Source organism: Balearica regulorum, chromosome 2, assembly GCF_011004875.1.
Source record: "Balearica regulorum gibbericeps isolate bBalReg1 chromosome 2, bBalReg1.pri, whole genome shotgun sequence".
In the NCBI taxonomy this organism is placed as follows: domain Eukaryota; kingdom Metazoa; phylum Chordata; class Aves; order Gruiformes; family Gruidae; genus Balearica; species Balearica regulorum.
The window spans coordinates 138,193,498-138,213,868 of NC_046185.1; the positions used below are offsets into that span (position 1 = coordinate 138,193,498).

The window sequence follows — 20,371 nt, forward strand, 5'->3', positions numbered from 1 at the left end:
CCAGTATCTCCAGTGTTTCGAGTGATCTGTTCCAATTTTGGGGGTGCAAGTAGTTGGCAGGGTTTCAAGTACAGAGAGTCATAGACCCGTTGCAGAGGGAAAGAAATAGATTTGTACCTGGGATTTGGTGAAAAGGGAGATGGAAGACAAGAGTGAGAAAGCTGGTACTGACCAAGCAGTGAGTTTAAGAGCTGGGGAAAGGTAGGATTTGACCCTGCTTTCCTCCAGGACTCTCTTCTGAGAGCAAGTAAGGAACTCGAAGTTATAAAATGTCTCTACGTGGCAGGGATTAGGAATGTTTTGGGGGAGGGATTCGGTCTTGTGACAGTCAGCCCAAGGGAGGATTTGACAAGCAGCTGGAGAGAACTTGGCAGAGATGGGTGAAAGGAACAGTGAGGTGACAAACTGGGAGTAGTACCTGGAGAAAATAAGGCTGGATAAGAAGCCAGAGAAGGGGAAGAGAGAAGGAAATTCGTCACTTCTAGAGCTGTAATGCAGCACGTTATAGTCTGCTCCTGCTTTTGTTCTGTGAGGTCACCTGGCAGAGCACTAAGTGTCCAGAGTCAGTGTAATATCCACGCCAGAAATACTGTTTTTCATTTGGCTTCTGTTTTACACTAGACAGTTGGAAAGAAATATTATGTCAAAATTAAGTATTTTAGCTTGCAAAGCAAACATTAGGAAATTAAGGTTGTTTGTCTGGTCCTGATGCGAATGTATCAGATAGAAGTCTTTAATTATTTAATAGTGCCTACATGACATTTTCCCCACAGAACCTGCTACTCATTTGTGAAACGAATATATCCCCTCTGGGGATTAAGTGGGCATTTTGTAGTAATGAATGCTTTGTCTTTGAGACAACTAGCCTTAGTTGTCTCATTCTTCAGGGTTTAATTTTGCTCTGCTTTTGTTCAGCATCAGCAAAATATAAATAATACTGACCTGTCACATCTTGAGTGTTCTGAAAATAAATGTATTAGTGGGAGTCTGATAGCCATGACGGAAAGATCTTAGAAGAATTACCAATTCTGTTTTAATAACACTTTTAATTAATGTGTAGTAAATATAACATAGGCTCATGCCTTGAACAAAGAGCATAAAACTAAAAATACCAAATAGCTACTCATTAAAGAATTTCTAATCTGTGAACTGAAGGAGAAGGGAACCCAGTGGAAAAATAAAAAGCATGTGATTACGCAATTTAAAAAACTGCATTATACAAAGGCAACTTTAATTCTGGCATTTACTGCTATTTGGTTTCTTGACATAATTTTGGGGGTAATTTATGGATCAGCTATGTAAATCTTGCCCTAGGAATTATCAGATGTTTGGTTTTAATGTTACTGATTTAAGACATCCTTTATTGGTATTGATGTTATTTTATAAATAGCAAATTACTGCATTAGTGTTTTCCAGAGAAAAGACATTAAGTAGAAACTACAGAAAATATTTTGATTTTTTTTTTTTTTTAAGAGAGGAAAAAGAAGAATAATGCTAGCTAGAAGCTTCTTAAATCTTGTGGGAGGCTTCTAGAAAACCAGTGATGTCCTAGTAGGGGAAGGAAGCTTTATTTCCAGGATACAGCTCATTCCTCTGAGTAGGTGCAAATCCGCAGCAAAATCTGTCAGATTTCTGTTGCTTTAGGATGTTAGCTTGTATAACTTACTAACAAAGTAGAAAAGTTATAATGTCCTGTGGTGGGTTGACCCTGGCTGAGGGCCAGGTGCCCACCAGAGCTGCTCTATCACTCCCCTCTTTCATTAGACAGGGGAGAAAAGGTACAATGAAAAAAAAAAAAACAACTTACGGGTCGAGATAAGGACAGGGAGAGATCATTCTCTAATTATCATCACGAGCAAAACAGACCGAACTTAGAGAGGGAATTCATCTTATTTATTACTAAGCAAAACAGAGTAGAGGAATGAGAAATAAAACCAAAACTTAAAACACCTCCCCCCCACCCCTCCCATCTTCCCGGGCCCAACTTCACTCCTGGCTTCAACCTCCGCCCCCCGCAGCGGCACAGGGGGATGGGGAGTGGGGGTTACGGTCAGTTCCTCACACGGTGTTTCTGCCGCTTCTTCATCCTCAGAGGGAGGACTCCTCTCATCGTTCCCCTGCTCCAGCGTGGGGTCCCTCTCATGGGAGACAGTCCTTCACAACCTTCTCCAACGTGGATCTCCTCCACGGGGTGCAGACCTTCAGGAGCAGACTGCTCCAGCGTGGGTCCCCCCACGGGGTCACAAGTCCTGACAGCAAACCTGCTCTGGTGTGGGCTCCTCTCTCCACAGACCCACAGGTCCTGCCAGGAGCTTGCTCCAGCGCGGGCTTCCCACGGGGTCACAGCCTCCTTCAGGTGTCTCCACCTGCTCCGGCGTGGGGTCCTCCACAGGCTGCAGGTGGAATCTCTACACCCCCTCATCCTCCCTCCATGGGCTGCAGGGGGACAGCCTGCTTCACCATGGTCTTCACCACGGGCTGCAGGGGGATCTCTGCTCCGGCGCCTGGAGCACCTCCTCCCCTTCCTTCTTCACTGACCTTGGTGTCTGCAGATGTTCTTACATCTTCTCACTCCTCTCTCTGGCTGCAAAAGCTCTCTCTAACTGTTTTTTGTCTTTCTTAAATATGTTATCACAGAGGCGCTGATTGGCTTGGCCTTGGCCAGCGGCGGGTCCGTCTTGGAGCCGGCTGGCCTTGGCTCTATCAGACACAGGGGAAGCTTCTAGCAGCTTCTCACAGAAGCCACCCCTGTAGCCCCCCCACTACCAAAACCTTGCCACGCAAAACCAACACATGTCCCTATACTTGCAGAAGTGTTCCTGCTATTTTTGGTTTTGTTGTGCGACAACGTTATTTTATTTCCTTAATTTAGCATAGGTTTATAAGATGCAGTGTTATTTACCTCTGGTTGCTTTGCTGAGAGCTTTTTCTCTGAATCCATATACTCAGAGGCCAGGAAGAAGGAAAAGTCAAAAGAATGGGTTGGTTTTCGTCTTCTAGAGAGGAATCAGTTATGAAAATGTTTCCAAAAGGCAAGATTAATTCACAGTCTGAGCTCCCTAAAGGCATGCTGTGCCCTCCACTTGTAATGATGAGAAGATATTCATTGCAAGATGGATAAAACGATGTTCTCCAAAGACTGCATTTTATCTGCCAGTAGTAGGACATGGACAGAAGCATCCATGAAATTAATTATAAAACTGTTTCTCAGAAATGTGTAAACATGACAGTGGCAGTGATCTCTTTTACACCTCTTGGGTCCTGTGTTTTAACTGTGATTGAATTGAGCTGTCAGATTACATATAGAGTGACAACTCTTTACTAGCTGCAGCTGGATGAATAATGCAAAGAAAATGTTTGCAATCATCTTTTACTCTAAAACATAATTTTTCTTATTCTCTTAAAACCCCTTTTGAGTTACAAGCATATTTGTGTAGCAAGAGGTGTCACAGATATTTATGAATGTATAGTTGTAAACTTGCTGCAAATTCACTTTATAGTAGAGAAACATTAGGTAATTGACAAATTGAAGAATTCATCTAATATTCTGTCAGCTGCATGCCATTAGTCATTCGCTTCAGCTGCGGGTCATGCTCTTGCACTAGGGAGAGGAATAATATTAAAAAGTTGGTGGACAAATTCTGGGAGAATACTTGGTGATGAAACTACAATGCTGGAGTATTTATGAATCAATTTATGATGCAACTTTGTGAAGTTCTGAGCTTAAATTTATAAAGTTATCCTCTAGAATTCATATTTATACAGAAAATTAGAAGCCTGACATTCATGAAAGTTACGGATATTTAGCGTTTCTTGAAAACCAGGCCATTTAAGGTAACTGTTTAAAATATACAGATTAGTACCTCAGTGTAGGGAATTCTTGTAAAGATTGACTGGGGTGAGCACTGTGATTTTACTGCCATTAGTGGAGCTGACACATTGTTTTCATGCTACTGTTTTTCTAGTCTTGCCTATTATTTCCTTTTTATGCTTCTATTCCTCACTCATATCCCTGAATGTTAATCTAGTTCAGATCAACACATCAGAATTATCATTTCTAATAGAACTTTTTTGAAATCACTGACATCACATTGCCCTTCCCGGCATTGTTCTCCACTTAATTTTTTCTTTATTGGAAGGAAGGGGGAAATGTCTAAAATAATAATTACAATAAAATACCCATTAAACCTTTTTGAAGTATTTTAAAAGTATTTTTTGGTCCATATCTGATGAGAAATCCAGTAGTGAAAGAATAGTAATATAATTCCCAGTGATTAATAGAACTTCTTGTTTTCTAAAACAAAAAGACATAGTGCAATGCTAAAATAGATACATGTTGCATTTTCAAAACCACATACTTAAAATCCCACTGTTACCAATGTTCAAAATTACACTACAAATATTTCTGAAGTCTGTCAAAGGAATTTTTTTCACTGTTAAGCACAATGGAGTTTAACATTTTACAAACAACTGGAGAAAGTATTTTTTATTTTATTTTTGAAGTCATAGTTTTTGTCTCTGTATAAATGGTGGCTTGAGTGGGAAAAGTTTATGAGAATGTCCAGTTGGTCCTGGGATCCACTATATCTTTTTAAGATCAGTTGTTTCTTTTTCCAAGTGTTCTTAGAAATACACTGTGAATTTTCAAGTGATCTCATCCTCCAGATCAGCACTGTGTCTTCTTGTTTCCTTATAGCTCTGTCAGCACTTTTCCCCTCCTTTCTCCATTCTGCTTAAAATGGCCTATGGGTCTGACATATTGATCCCACTTGGTTCCATGACTAATATTGATTGTATTCTCAATGGCACTATAGCCTGTCATCAAACTTACTTTTTCTTTCATATCAAGATGATGTTCAATTGGGTTATTTGACACTAGAAGGCAACCGTGCTTGGTTATGATCAATACACTTGTATTCTCTGTTCCTTATCATTCTCAGTAAGACTACATTAGCAAATGAACCAGGAAAAAGCTTCAACTACCTGTTAGGCAGTAGGAAAATCTTACTCCTGTTGTTAGGCAATGTGTAGGTGCTCTGCTGGGGTCTTTATTAGAAATATTGGACTATTACTCCTGTGGTACAAGTCTACTATCGCATAAAGAACAGCAGATTTTTGGCTAAAGGCATATCATGCTTCAATTTTTGTTTAATTTGTCTTGTCAGCTTGGATACACTTAGGAAAGTTGATCCAAATTAACTGCAAAAATAATATTTGTTAAACTAAATTAAACACATATGTGAATCCTCTTATTCAGAATTAAGGTGGCCTTAATTCTATTTGTTAAGAACTTTCTCTTTCATTCTGAATAAGGATAGCTATACAAAATGTTAATACAGTTTAACTAATCTCCTTCAAAGTCTCATTTTAATTAATTTGGATTAATTCTTCAGTATTCCTACTTAGATCAGTCTTTTCCAGTGATACTCACATTATCACTAATCGTTCAGACACAGCCTCTTTTGTGCTGGTGGATGTTCAGTGGTGTCAGAAGTAGTGAAAATTCAAAGCAGGTATCATCTGCAAGAAAGCTTTCCATTAGTCTTTGATGCGTAATACAAAATATGCACTCAGTAACTTCTAGTGTGTCAGAGACAAAAAGGCTGTGTTACCTTTTAAGCCATAGTTAGTGCTGTAAGACACCCTCAGTGTTCCTCTGTGTGTATAGTGAAGGAACTGACCTCATGTATAAGTTTGTTTGTTTATTTGTTTGTTTGTTTGTTTTTTTGTTTTAATTGGGAGCTTCACAGGTAGCCAAGTGTGTGCTTGGGGAACTGGTACTGTGCCTGCCATCACCACTACCACTTACAAAATTATGTAAATAAGTACAGGGAGAACTGGAAAACCTTTTTCCATATTTTCTGAATGAAATATATGTAATTTCATTTTTCAACCTGAGTAAATCTAGCCAAGAATAGTGAAAAGTAAGAGACTGGATAAAGGAATAGGTAAAGTTTGAAAGTGGATACCACAAAATGTTCTTGTTAAGATGACAAAGAGAGCAGAAGAGGTTCTTCCAGTTTTCTCATTCTCATTGAGTAAAGACTTCAAGCATAAATAAGAAGTTTGCATTTTATTGGAAAAAGGTAAGTTTGGGTTTTTTTCCCAGCCAAATATTATGGACTACTGAGTTAACATAGTGATGACATATTATTTTTTCGTACTGTTGTTTAATCTGGCCTTCATACATATGTGACAGATGACACTGCATTTTACATTTAAAAAAAAAAAAAAAAAGATAAAGAAATACTATTCCTTTCCCTGTTTTTATTTCCCTCTGTCAAATTTTGAGTGTATCTACATGAGTGTAATCCTGATAGATGACTCCAATATAAATGGAGGTACATATGTTCTTCTATTACCAGACATGAAAATGGGGTTACTGGAAGCATTAATATCATATCTGAAGGTGTAAGTTCACTATTTTTAACCAGTTACACCCAAAGAACATACAAAGATGTTTCCTATCTGAAACAATTTTAGAAAGAAATACACGTCTTTAAAATATCTTCTTCATATTTGTTTCAGACCTGTCCCTTTATTGCTGTCATTATTTCAAAGTAAGAAGGGTTATTTGGGGTTCGATAATTCCTGCAACTGTTTTGTCTATGGTGCAAAGCCTTGCCTTTACCTGATGCATTAAGGAATACTGAACTGGATTTCTTAGCAGTCACTCACTTTTCTTGAAATTTGCGTGACTGAAACTTTGGATGAGCTTAAGGATAGGGAAGATGTTTTGGAACCAGAACTGTCTTATCTCTGTAGCAGAATGTCTTTCACCTCTTTTAGCTTTCCTATCAACCACTTGCAGGGGGCTACCTGCCTCAACGTTCTTTCTACGTAGCTGCTAATACACTGTGTTGTGGGGAAGGTTAGCAAACATATGCTACTCTCTAAGCTGTAGCTGAGGTGTAGTAGTAGCATTTACTGGTTTGGTTACAGAGAAGGAGTAGAAATGCTCAGGTACTATGTCTGGGATTAGATTTCTGCATGAATGTGTGAGTTCTGGAAGCCACTGTCTTCACACTCATCGAATTTCTTTTCCCATAATGTGAATACATGAGAAAATTGCACATAGTCATCAACAAGAAGTTAGTGCTTGTAAAGTGTGCTGTTTCATCTCGTTAAGGAACAGAAAATCTTAAAAAGGTCATCATGTTTTCTTAATTGTGTTGACATGCTATTATCTTTAATTTGAGAAACACTGAATATGGTGAGTTTCTAAGCTCCATTTTCCTTTTTGTATAGTATTTGTTTCTGCCATCATAATGCATTTTTCATTGCAAATGTTTGCTTAAAAAAAAAGCCGAACCTGCATCATATCTTCCAGTATTTGCATAGTGAAAGGGGGAGTAGTCAGTAACCTTTTCTATATGTCACTGGGTTTGTGTGTGCAGTCACGGTAAACTTGTAAATAAAGTGAAGGCGTACATGCTTGTGGTAGCAAGTTTCTCTTAAAAAAAAATTACATCCATTTTTATGAGATTCATGATGGTTTTTTGAATAAGGGGACAAATTATCATGTTATCATTTTTCCTTTAGTAAGGAATAGACTGAGTGATACTGCTTCAAATTCTACATTGAATCCAAAACAACAGTAAGTTTTCATACACAAATCACCAAATCAAACAGTTTACAATCCTACACTGTTTTCATATCATTAAACTATTAGACCAACTTTCTTTCATTTTTGCATAATGAGCAGATGTGAGAAACTAGTGTATTTGTCTTCATTGAAATCAGTGCCATTTCTACTTAGGCTTCTTAGAAGAAAATGACTTCACAAATATTAACCATCATCTAATTAAGACATAATTAAATGCAAATGTTACTTAGCAAAAGCAATTGAGAGAAAGGCATGTGATTAGGGAATTAGCAACTGATTTAACACTTACAGCTACCAGCTAGACACCTAAGCAATAGAAATGAGTGCAGAAACTTCCTTGGATAAGAATAATACAAGGGAAATAGACACCATCATTTCATTAAAAACTTTGGAACCAATGAAGTAGATTATATTGGGAATATAAATTATACATTAATATTGCTTTGTGTTCAATAATTAGAGAGGTTAAAAATATTAAAAATGTAGAAAATTTTTCAACCTACCTCGTGCAGAGATTTTCTGACAGCTGGTCATTCAGGAACTAGAACAGAAAATAATTATGTACAAGGTAACAGTGTTGCTTCTGTTTTCAAGGACACCGCTGTTTTACTAACATTAAAGCTTACAGTTTGACAGCCTTTATCTTTGGAGCAGATATGAATAAACACTGTCAAGATGTGATGAAATCTGCTGGGATTAATAAAACATTTAAAGTTTCCTAATGCCTATCAGAGTATGTGTTATATACGAGTATTCAACTGATTCAAGAGCAAAAATCGGTCTGTCAGTCAGATACTGTTCCTTGTGCTCCTTTTTTTTCCTCCAAACACTCTTAAGATTGTTGGGCTAAACAAGATGGTAAATGATGAATTGCATGTAAATATTATTGTTTGCCCTTACCATGGCTTATTTGATTAGGTTTTCAGAGATTAACTTCTAAATTCTCCCTCCTGAAAAATCTGGGTCAGCCTTTCACAGTTGTGTATGCGTTTTAATTAGAGACATGTGCTATGAGAAAGACAGCTTTCCTCAGAGAGTTGTTCTTGTATAAGAAGAAAAAAAAAAAAACCCAAACAAAAATAATTGCCAAAAAATAATTTGGTCACGGTATGAGACTGAATTTCCAATCAGCAATTCTGACAAAGTTGAAGTAAGATGTGGAGGTTTGAGGAAGACAGATAGAAAGTGCCTGATTTTGCAAAAAGGCAGAAGTTGAATGAAAGTATTATGGGCCTCCACTTTTTCCTCTACATAGCTCACAACATAATTCTCTACCTCTTCTGATCAATGAAAAAAGAAAAATCCACACTACTGCTGCAGCACCATGGTTTGGAAGGAAAAGTTAATTTGCTGTGACAGTTCATACTAGGCAGGTAGGATTTTTCCTTTTGCGGTGAACTTTGGGGACAGTTAATTGCTTAGTGATTTGAAAGGAACGCAACAGTATTAGAAATTAAAATGATACTGTTAGTTTATTCTGGTGATTGATTACTTATCTGCTTATTAGCAGATATAGGGTGTCCTAGCATCTGAAAAATTAATGGTTTTGTGATAATTTTAATAGCTTTTCTGTAGTGTGAAGAATTACCCATTTTGCATTAGACTAATCAGCCAATGTGTAGGCAAGGTTACTACTAGTGAAAGGCTAGTGTAGAACTTCAAATTTGGATAAGTTTGTATATTTTCTCTTATTTCAGTGGTTTCCTTGAAGGTTTTTTGTGTGTGTGTGTGTGTGTATTTTCTTTAGAATAATAACAGTTACACTCATCGATGGTTTTTCTATACTGTTGCAGTCTAGTTGTAACGTTCTTGTAACTTTGAGACAATTACATTTTAGACTGATATTTTCTTGCTTATTTTCTGCCCTGAGATATAATTAAAAGAGACTTTAGGCACTTAAAAAAAAAAAAAAAAACAGCAACGCATTTTTCCCTCTTCTAGTCAAACTATCTTTCTGTATCTACAGGAATAATACAAAAAATGTGAAATTGTAGAAGGTACAAACTTTTTTAGCGGGGAAGCATAGGCTTTACTAACTTTGGGTACAGAGAGTGGTTAAGGTTAGTTCCATATGAAAATCAGGACTGAGCATATACCACAGATCTGGTTTTATGAGTTTTGAATATAGATAGGCATATTTTGTTCTTGATGGGCAGGGTCCACACAGCAGCTTTGGCTCCTCAGCCAGTCTGAGGCGGTTGTTCAACATATTTGAAGACTGACGAGGGAGTCAGCATAAGGACATGTATTGATCTTTATGTGGGAGGAATGCTTATAGCAAAATGCATGGAAATTCAAGATGAAGACCAGTCTTGACCATTTCAACCTTTACAACCCATACAGGAGGCAGTGCAATACTTTACTGTTGATTATTTTTCTACACAGGGAAGGAAGAAAACAGTAAATGGCAACCAGCACAGCCCACAGATTTTAACATCATGGGAACTAACTGCATTTTTTTCCTGCAGCCTCCATGCTTAGAGGCGTTACTGAAGGCAATTTAATAACAAACACTGAGCACTTTAAAAATTGAGCTCTAGAGTGCCTTACCAAGTATTTCAGGTGCCCCGCAGTTTTCCAATGGATGACACATTGTGTGCCTCCTTTTCAGCTTTACTGTCAAGACAAGAAAACTGGTAAGAGAGGCATCAGCCAAGAAAATGATGAAAAGCCAAGAAAACCATCAGCCAAGAAAATTGATATAGTCACATACACACAACAGAGTATATTACCCTAGTATGTATAATCAGTACATCCAGATCATGCAGTGCTTTAACCTGTCAGTCTTTTCCATCCTTTTGTATTTTTACATCATCATGTTAAATGTGCAGGATTAAAAACACTTGAATGATACACTGTAGTTTCCTGTGGTCTGTTGTACGTAAAAGCAGACCTATCATGTGTGGCTACCAGCAGCTACAAAAAGAAGATATTGGCATAACTGAGTCTTCTTCTTTCTTAGAGTTGCAGATATACTAGTAAATTTGAATACATTCAACTAAGCAGTACAGTCTGAAGTCTGCGGTTTTAGCATTTAGGCTCAGTTGCTTCATTAATACTTTTATGAACTTTAAAATATAACTGCATGGTTAGTTATACTACTCTGATATTCTTGTCCTTTACTGATTACACAGGCATTTTAAAAAAATGTCCAATATTGATGTTCAAAGCACTCTCTTGATATGATACCATTTATTGTGACTTTATTATCAGTTTTTTATTTAGTTTATATCAGGTGATAGTTCAGCCTCTCAGAGAATATAGCTGATTTCCAGCTACAGGACTGAGACCAAGTTCATTGCCTTATTGCATAGGACCCCAGCAGCATTTTGATTTTATGTTGATTTTTTTTCAGTTGTTGTCTATGCCTCATTGAATCTTGTAGTGATTTTACTGTTCACTTTAAGGCTTTAAAAAATTTTGCCCTTTGTTAAGCACTTGCCTTTCCATTTACTACAGGTCAGAATTTGACAGCAATTTTTTACTGTGCACTGAAGCATGAATCATATTAAAAGATGCACAGTAAGCAAGAGGGTTTCCTTGTGTCTCTAGTGATACCAGCTCTGGGAATGCTTCCCATTGGAAAGATCTTAAAGCATTTTACAAGAAACTTAAATATCAGACATATTTTACAGATGAATAAACAAAAACACAAAAGAGTGACATGATTCAACTACATTAAACACAGAACATAGGTCTTCTGTGGTCTAGCCCAATCTTTAGCATCTAGACCAAATTTTCACAGATAGCATATCTGCTTTTTGAATGTGATAAAAAAGAATGGTGATATGACTACAGACTGATACTTATGAACAATTAGCCAGTTCCTCCTGTATGCTATTCACAAGCTACCTCTCCTTAGTCTGTAAAAAATTGGCTATTCAGTAGGGGCTTTGGGGTTTTTTGTTTTGTTGGTTTGGCTTTTTTTTTTGTTTGTTTATTTATGTGTTTTGAAGCAATTAAATAGTTTGGTAGTTCACTAGTGGCCCTGGTGTGTGCACACATATTAGTAGGCCTTTCCAACAAGAAGGCCACAAGGAGGTTTTAATGTAGTGACTCGCTTTGCTGATTGTCTACCTGGATCCAGCCTAACAGTTCAAGGAAGAAATGTGGATTTGAAAGGCTATCTCCTTGGCATCCTTTACTGATGATACAAGTCTCTAAAAATCCCATCAAAGCTTTAAACAGTTTTTGACATTTTAAATCCTTGAAAAAGAAAACCTCTTTTGCCTCATGCAATTCTACATGCAGTCACTCCCTTTAGTGCAATTTCGATAATTTAGCACAAAATGTGCATCTGTTGCATAAGAGACAAATATCGTTCAACTGCATAGGTACTGTTTCTGAATATGGATTATTGCTAGATTCTAGATTTTAATGAACAAATCACTTGATAAATGGCAAAAAGTTTTCTTAACAGAAATGTCATATTCTATTTTATCTTTCCAGTTTTTACTTTTTGTTATACAATCACAGAGCAGTAGGGGTTGGAAGGGACCTCTGGAGATCATCTAGTTCAACCCCCCTGCTAAAGCAGGATCACCCAGAGCAGGTTGCAGAAGATGGCATCCAGGTGGGTTTTTAATATCTCCAGAGAAGACGACTCCACAACCTCTCTGGGCAGCCTGTTCCAGTGCTCGGTCACCCTCAGAGTAAAGAAATTTTTCCTCATGTTCAGATGGAACTTTCTGTGCTCCAGTTTGTGCCCGTTGCCCCTTGTCCTCTCACTGGGCATCACTGAGAAGAGTCTAGCCCTGTCCTCTTGACACCCACCCTTTAGACATTTATAAGCATTGATGAGATCCCCTCTCAGTCTTCTCTTCTCCAGGCTAAACAGACCCAGCTCTCTCAGCCTTTCCTCATACGAGAGATGCTCCAGTCCCCTAATCATCCTCACAGCCCTCCACTGGACTCTCTCCAGTAGTTCCCTGTCTGTCTTGAACTGGGGAGCCCAGAACTGGACACAGCCCTCCAGATGTGGTCTCACCAGGGCAGAGTAGAGGGGGAGGAGAACCTCCCTTGATCTGCTGGCCACGCTCTTCTCAATGCACCCCAGGATACTGGTGGCCTTCTTGGCCACAAAGGCACATTGCTGGCTCATTCTATTGCTTAGAGTATAAATAATTCAGGGCAGGGACGTTTGACTTGTGGTTGGAGTTTTGTCTTCAATTCTTGTGCGATGTAAATGTATACCTATGAAGTTAAAATAAAATATTAGACTACACATGACAAACTTTTTCAAATGGGACTTATTTCTAAGTAGCTTTAGTCTTTACATTGGCATTGTTCCCAGTGCATGGTTGAGTGGTTCCTGGTAGTTGACTACACTATGCACTTTAAAGAGGAAGGCAACAAAGGTCAAGTCGTTCATAAAATCATTAGTGAAATGTCAGAAACAATTTAGTCTAAATAAAATATCTCCCTGAAGATAAGAAGTACCCATTATAAAATATTCCTTCCAACTGCATATCTATGCTGTTGAATTCATCAGATAAGAATTGGACAGTTGACAAAAACTAAATGCTAATATGGAAGATACATATTTTGAGAATAGTTTCTCTGTAAAAGCAAAGGATAAGAGGGCTTTGATTTTGGGAGAGAGTGAAGGCAATTTTTTGTTTGAAAAATAAACTCAGACTGATACTAATTTAACACAATTTCTCATTGTGACCCCAAATTTAGCTTGAATTTCAAGTTAACATCACCTTAGTTGGCAGGTGATAGATAAGGTTAATATAGTATGATTGTATAATATAAATAAGGTTAATATAGTATGATAAGTATAAGATTGTATGTTTACACTGTGACATACTTTATTGTAATAGTAGTATTTCTTGCGAGGTGTGAAAGTGTCCCACCACTTTACCTCATTGAGTCTTACCTGGCGATGGAAAAATTTGAGAGTAAGGTTCACCCCTTTTCTAGCTTTTTTTTTTATTATTTGGAAGAGAATTTTGCAGTCTGCTCCTCCATCTTGTCCTTCAATCCAAACACGTACCATTCTGATGAAGCAAGCAAGAATCCCTCCTGCATTGATGTCAGGATGTGATGACCTGTGATACAGGAGAAGGAACAATTGATGCAAAGATTGAATCCAGTGAGGGAAGCAAAACTTCATATGAGAGTTCCATGAAGCCTTTGGCAGGGCTCAAATTTGTATTTTTAATATGGGAAAATACAGCTATTGAGACTGACTTGATCTCTAAGGTCTTTATAATTCAGACGATTATGGCTACTTTAGGCTATTTTAAAAGCATGAGCTGCAGGGCTTCCCTTGGTTTGCAGAGCCAAGGAAGATTGATGTTTGCGGTTCTGTTGTGCCTAAAGATTCTGTATGAATAATATATTTGACACTGGTTAAAGGGATATAATATTGGATGGATGGCCCTTATGTTTTCCTCTTTTTATAAAGAATTTGGTCATTAATTCTGGGCCTCGTGATATGTCACCAGCACTAAAGAACCTCCTATTTTCAGGAACTCAGTTTATCAGAGATTCTTATTTGAGAGGTTTTAAGACTCTGTAAACCTTGAATGACAAAAATATAGTTTTTTTGTTTAGATTAGTGTTTGATTCATTTTATTATTATTCTATTAAGCAATAAAAGCCTAATTTCAGGCTTGGGTAAAGCAGTGGTTATAGATCTTTGGCTTCATTTACAGCTTTCACAGTGCTCACTGAATTAGCTTTTCAGAATCCAGGTGGTGCTTATTAACACTGGCTGATGTCTTTATATTGAATTATAGAGTATTTAATGATTATTTCTAACAAATATTTTGTTGTATTGAAGGCTTATGTTCATTGCAACTCTTGATGAAACACTATTTTGTTGATATTAGCTACTAAAACAAAAGGGTTGACATGATGGATTGTAGAAAGTGCAATGCTATAGGCGCTCCTGTTCAGTCCCATTGAGATCGCATGTTTCAATAACGTTTCAGTTGATGATTCGTAATTCAACAGAAGGTTTTATGCCATAGTACAGCAAGAATCATATAACACAAAAGGCATTCAGATGCTTTTAAAATGTTATGCTTTTCAGAAAACTTAAAAAAAAAAAAGTTTAATGTTTATGAATGAAACTGGCTCTTTCCATGCCTTGATTGTATGAGATTAACAGGGCCTCAGAAGTCCAGTGTGATCTTAGATGCAACTTTTTCACAGTTCCTTGTAAGTGGCATTCCATATTGGGCTACTGCTCGGTTCCTGGTGCTTTCCATTGCAAGCACTTTCTGTGATTGTTTTGTATGATAACAAGGCTATAACTCTAAAACAGTGACTCCAAACCTCTCCCTCCTTTGTTCATTTTTTCCATCATCTGCTCCAAAGTAAAGATTTATCCTGAGGCTTTTGTCACTGTCAGTGAGACTTACTGACTTCTGAATATGTGGTCATTTGTTCGTTCCTCACTTAAGAGATAGTAACTGATTTGATCAGGAAATCATATGTCACCTTACAAAACTAACCACTTTGTGATTAGGATGCTGTTCAGATAAAACTCAGATACAGTGCTCCCATGATTTCCTTACTGAAAATAAAAGCAGCCCTGCTACTTAAACGCTAGCTAGTATTTCATTAAACAATTTCTACCAGCCTGGATCTTTTTATTATAATGAAATGTTTGCATTGATGTGACAGAATACAAATGCATAGATCTTTTTATGCTTCCATGATGCAAAAATTGATGTGTTACTGGCTTGGCTAGCAAATGACAATCTTTCTAACCAAACAAGACACTCTGACTGCAGCTTACTGCAACACTCTTCATATTTTGATGCATAGGTGCAATTCAAAGGATGAATTATGGGTTGCAAAACTGGCTGAGCTGGAAGTTAGGATACTTTTCCCCTTCTCCCACAAACATGGATGAAGACTTGGTGATTAATGTACATGTATTTCCATATATACAGTTTTCCATAGGTGTATTGTATACTCTGTTATTCACATTAGGATTTTCTGTGGAATCAAATATGTATTAACAAAACAAAAGCCTAAAGACCACCCAGGCTGGCATTCACTTCAGCAGAATATCAAATTAAACTAGGTTTAAGCATCTTCTTCTAGAATCAAGGCAGAGGAGACAAGTCATTTTAATAAAAAATCTATTTACTTTGTTTATATAGAAGAACAGAATCTAATTTATTTGTGTGCCCATCTGGACTACATTGCTCATTTTAAGTTAATTTAACAAATGATAGATTGCTATTGGCCTTTTCTTTCCCAGGAGAAGAGGTTGACAGACAGCTGTGTAGAGATGCTATCTACCCAATCCCCGTTGTCTGTGAAGCTGCATGCCCAAAGGACTGTGTGCTCAGCATGTGGTCCGCATGGTCCTCCTGCTCACACACCTGCTCCGGCAAAACCACAGAAGGGAAGCAGATGCGCGCCCGCTCCATTCTGGCGTATGCAGGTGAAGGTAAGGTCGCAGATTCTTGCAGACTCTTGTTTGATTGTGAATTCTCAACTGTCTTTGCAATGTCAAAGTAATTTCTTGATCAACAGAAACAAATTTTCAGGTGGAGTTGTGGTTTTTTAAATATAGAAAAAAAATATTTAAATGCTTATCCTACATTTATTCATGGTAGCTAAAGCAGTTTTTAAGAGGAGATTTTGTTTGTTTCAGTTAACCTTTGGGGTTTTTTAAATTATTCTGCATAATGTTGCTCTTTTGATTTTGAATATATGGTTTTCCCATTTTCTATTAAAAATAAACAAGGCAAATTATTTTTTTCCTATGCGGATCTCTACGAAAGATATTTGCAGAGGATTATTAGTAACCCTAGCCATAATTTAGGTCCAGTTTGGAAGGATATAAGTATGAATGCTGAAAAGATGAGAGTTTTAATGAGTTCAAATGCTAAGAAAAGGCTTTTGTAGCTTCTTAGCTCAAATTGGTAACTAATGTTACCCCATTAACATTTTTACTCACAGTAAGACTTTGGTTTTACCCTGCAAATCCTCACTCATGTGAATGGTTTCCATTCATGCAAATGGTGCTTGTGCAGAGTCTGTAGCCTCTGCAAAGAGAAGACCTAGCTGGAATATAAAGGAGAAGAAGAAAAAGGTTTTAGATGTAGTTTCATGTCTATTTGATGATTTCCATGCTTCCGATAAATGGTTTTATTTTGTTTTTTTCTTAAGTATTGTGAGGGATAATAGAGCACGTGTATTCTACATGTAACATGGTTCTAAAATGGCCACGTCAGGTGTGCCAGGGTCCAACTGGTAAAATTCCTTGTGCAACACTGGCAGCAAAGAGACATAGTCACTAAAGAGTTCTTGGAAAATGTTAACTCACGTATATTGCTGACAGTAAAATTAAATGCCTTCAATATAAAAGGATACGTGCATCTTTTAATTCTTCTTTAAAACTATTAAGAATTTTATTACTTCAGAGTTCAGATTAAATTGGGCTGAAAAGTGAAACCTGTAAAGTATGCAAGTGATGAAACAGAATACCCGTTCTGAGAAATGGAGAAAGAAAGGGACAGGCTTCACCATATACCAAAACACTTCTCTGTTTGCAAACACAGTTAATTTCATTGCTAAAAGTATACAGTATATTTGACATAATTCAGATAATTGTAAAAAAATATGTAACAGAGCAGGAACTTTCAACTTTTTCCTGAAAGGGACCTTTGCTACAAGTTTAAGAGGCAGTCAGAACTATACTCATTTTAGTAGGTGATTCAAATAATAAATTACTTGGATGGGTCTATGTAACAAAGTAGAAATGCTCTTAACATTAGAAACAAAATTGATTTTATGTTGTCCCTTTTTTAGTAGTGTGTCAAATGCACCTGTTTTGAGGGAAACACAGAGACACATTTTCAGATGATAATTCTAATAAACATATATTCATGTGCTTCTTGCTTTTCCATGTAGGTCAAGATAATAGTTTTCCATATGCTTATGTGGTTCTACTGGAGACAGAAATTTAACATCCTGACAAGCATGCCACAGAAATGAAAAACCTAAATTACTACAGAACATGTTTCCACTTTCTTATGCTTCTTTTTAAAAAGTACCCGTTTGATTCTGACTTTGGTACTTATCACATCTTGGGATAATTCATAAAGCTGCAGATGCAGCAAAGCAGTTAAGCGTAGGCTGGATTTTAGGTGTATGAATTTTATTTATGTCTGTTGCACAATGATCAGAACCAGCACTGAGTGATCACCAAGATTGACAAGTCTCAAACCACAAAGGTAGTAGTGAAGAGATCCCTAAACTAGTGCTGAGAAAGCCAACTTATTACCTAGATGTTGTAGTGCTTCAGCTTTTTGCTTGAACTCTGGCCTCTCCGAGGCCTCCGAGATGAGGTTATTCTGTGCTTTTTTTTAAGGATACAACTGGTATGTCTACCTAGCTTATAGCAATTCACTCACATCTTGGTCAGATATCTTCAACACCATGTTTCTTTGCACTCTGTACAAACTCCAGAGAATAAAAATGTATAAATAAATAAAAGAACCTTCCAACGCTTAGCAATCATTACAACTCTAGCTGGAAGGTACTTTTCACCTTTGGTTGTATTATATTCAAAAAATATCAGTTTAGCTTTTATGTTTATGCTTCACTGAAATTAGAGTTATCATCATCTTTCTCCTCATACGTCTCATGCCTTTTAGTCATTTGCTGCATGACAAATAACTGAATGACTTTTCACCTCCAGAATTGCACAACAGAGATCAGCAGTGTTCCCAAAACATGAAATACTGATTGTGTGGTTAATGCTGGGAGGTCATTTCGTATTCTGTCAGTTCTGTTCAGAGCTTATAAAAAATGCACGTTACTGTTGATGAAAACTCTGTAAACGTCATATATAACTAAAAATCCCAAGTCCCATAAATGTGAGACAAAAAATTCCATTTACACATTAAACCAGAAAATAGCTATCAGTTCTATGCAGGTGAATGATCCCACAGATGTTTCCTTTGGGATTTTTGAACATTTCCTTGAACTGTTGATATGAGAGACAGACCAGGTTAGGTAAGCTATTTCATAGTAATTCTGGTATAATTTAGCCATGATATTTGAGAGTTTTTATTTAGAACACAATAGGGCAAATATATTGTACATAAATATATACAATTCTCATGATATCAGGATTGGACATTAATTAATTAATGAAAGAATGTGCAAGTCTATTGCCAATCTATAAATATGGCTAAACTTGCCTTCTAAGATGACATAAGGAGTCCAGGTTTATCACTGTGAGTCCTTGATCACATGCATCCTCCTGCGAGTCATGGAGAATTCAATCTACAAGCCTGGCAAGATCAAAGCATTGCAGCCATTACATACGCAAGGAATATTGCAATCCCTCGAAGTATCCAAAGTGCTTAATTTTTGTTCATTGGGGTACTTAAATATGAATACCCCATTGAAATTTTTGAGGGTCTATAAATGCATTTGAAATGAGTTCTTTTATCTGGATTTCAAATATGGCTCCTTATCGAAGTATTATCTGTGATTGTTCAGTTTCTCTCCTCTTTGAAATAACAAGCAAAATGACAGAATATAGGGGGGGTTTAATGTTAGCAGATGACTGTCTGTGATAGAGCTGTCATTTCACACTTAAGACCTTATTTTTTTCTCGCTTCCCACCTATTTATGCTGCTAAATTGGTTTGAAGAAACCATCAAGTTAGCATAACTGGCCACCAGGAAGCTGCCACAATATAATCGATTTTCTTGGATGACTTAGAATAGGAATAATTCAGTAGTATTATGATATTCCTTGGTGACAAGAATAGCTTCACAGGAAAAATTGAAGCCATATGTAAATTACAGTAGTGACAAAGTTTTCTAATGAGCTCTGGGATATGACTGCCCCTCCAGCACCACACTGACTTCTGCTTGAGCCAGAGGCTGACCTCGGCCGTACGCCCTCTCATCAGCATTTCCTCATTCAGAACAACACCTCTTCCACACGGTCAAACCATACGCTGCAGCGCCTCAAGCACAGTGTGGTTATGCGCATCTGGGATGGGCTTATTTACTTGCATTCAGTGGAGGGAGAGGGAGGACTGGTCTTCCTCAAGATAAAGACTCTGTGGTTTGTGAGATGATTCCATGTGGAAACGGGCGTCACGATAACCATTTTTGATATCTTTTCTGAAATCATTGTCCGCAGCTTGAAGGTTTGAAAGATAAAGTGATTTATAAATTTGCCTGTCTGTGAGCCTGCCTATAGAGGTAGCTCATTTGTGTCACTGTCAAATACATCTTCATGGTACAGTAAGAAACTCAGGAAAGTCATTGTCTCAGAATTTAAAATGACAGCAGAGGACATAATGATGTTACCTGATACATCATATAGTTGTTCTGCATGAGTCTAGTTAAGGCATCGTATACAGCTCAGCCTATCTCTGTTGAATGGGGCAGAGTTTGTCTATTTTTGTTTTATTTTCTGCTTAATATTTCTGTTACTTTTTTATTTTCTACAATAAATCTTACATAATTAGTAATACGTACTAAGACTACTTTACATAGGCCATGACCTGAGACTAAAAAATTCTAAATGAGTCTTAATTTTTTAGTAAATAGTAGATATGCAGGTTGATTCTGTATTGATTATACACTGCCATTGATTGACACTGCCAAATCAGTGTCATACAGCATAACACTAATATTGTGGATACATTCCAAGTTTTTTTAGTAGTAAATGACTGATACTGATTTTGGAAAAGTAAAGATTAAAAAAAACCCAAACAAACCACAAGTCAAATGCAAAGAAGAAAATAATCTGATTAAAGAGCTT

General features: G+C 37.1%; 1 protein-coding gene across 1 annotated transcript in view; it reads left to right on the top strand.

Moving 5' to 3' along the window:
• THSD7A (thrombospondin type 1 domain containing 7A) overlaps positions 1 to 20,371 on the top strand; it is a 289,030-nt gene that overhangs the window by 198,315 nt on the left and 70,344 nt on the right. Inside the window, exon 10 of the mRNA XM_075746097.1 lies at positions 15,831 to 16,022. Coding sequence (XP_075602212.1) covers positions 15,831 to 16,022 — 192 coding nt within the window. The remainder of the gene's footprint in view (positions 1 to 15,830; positions 16,023 to 20,371) is intronic.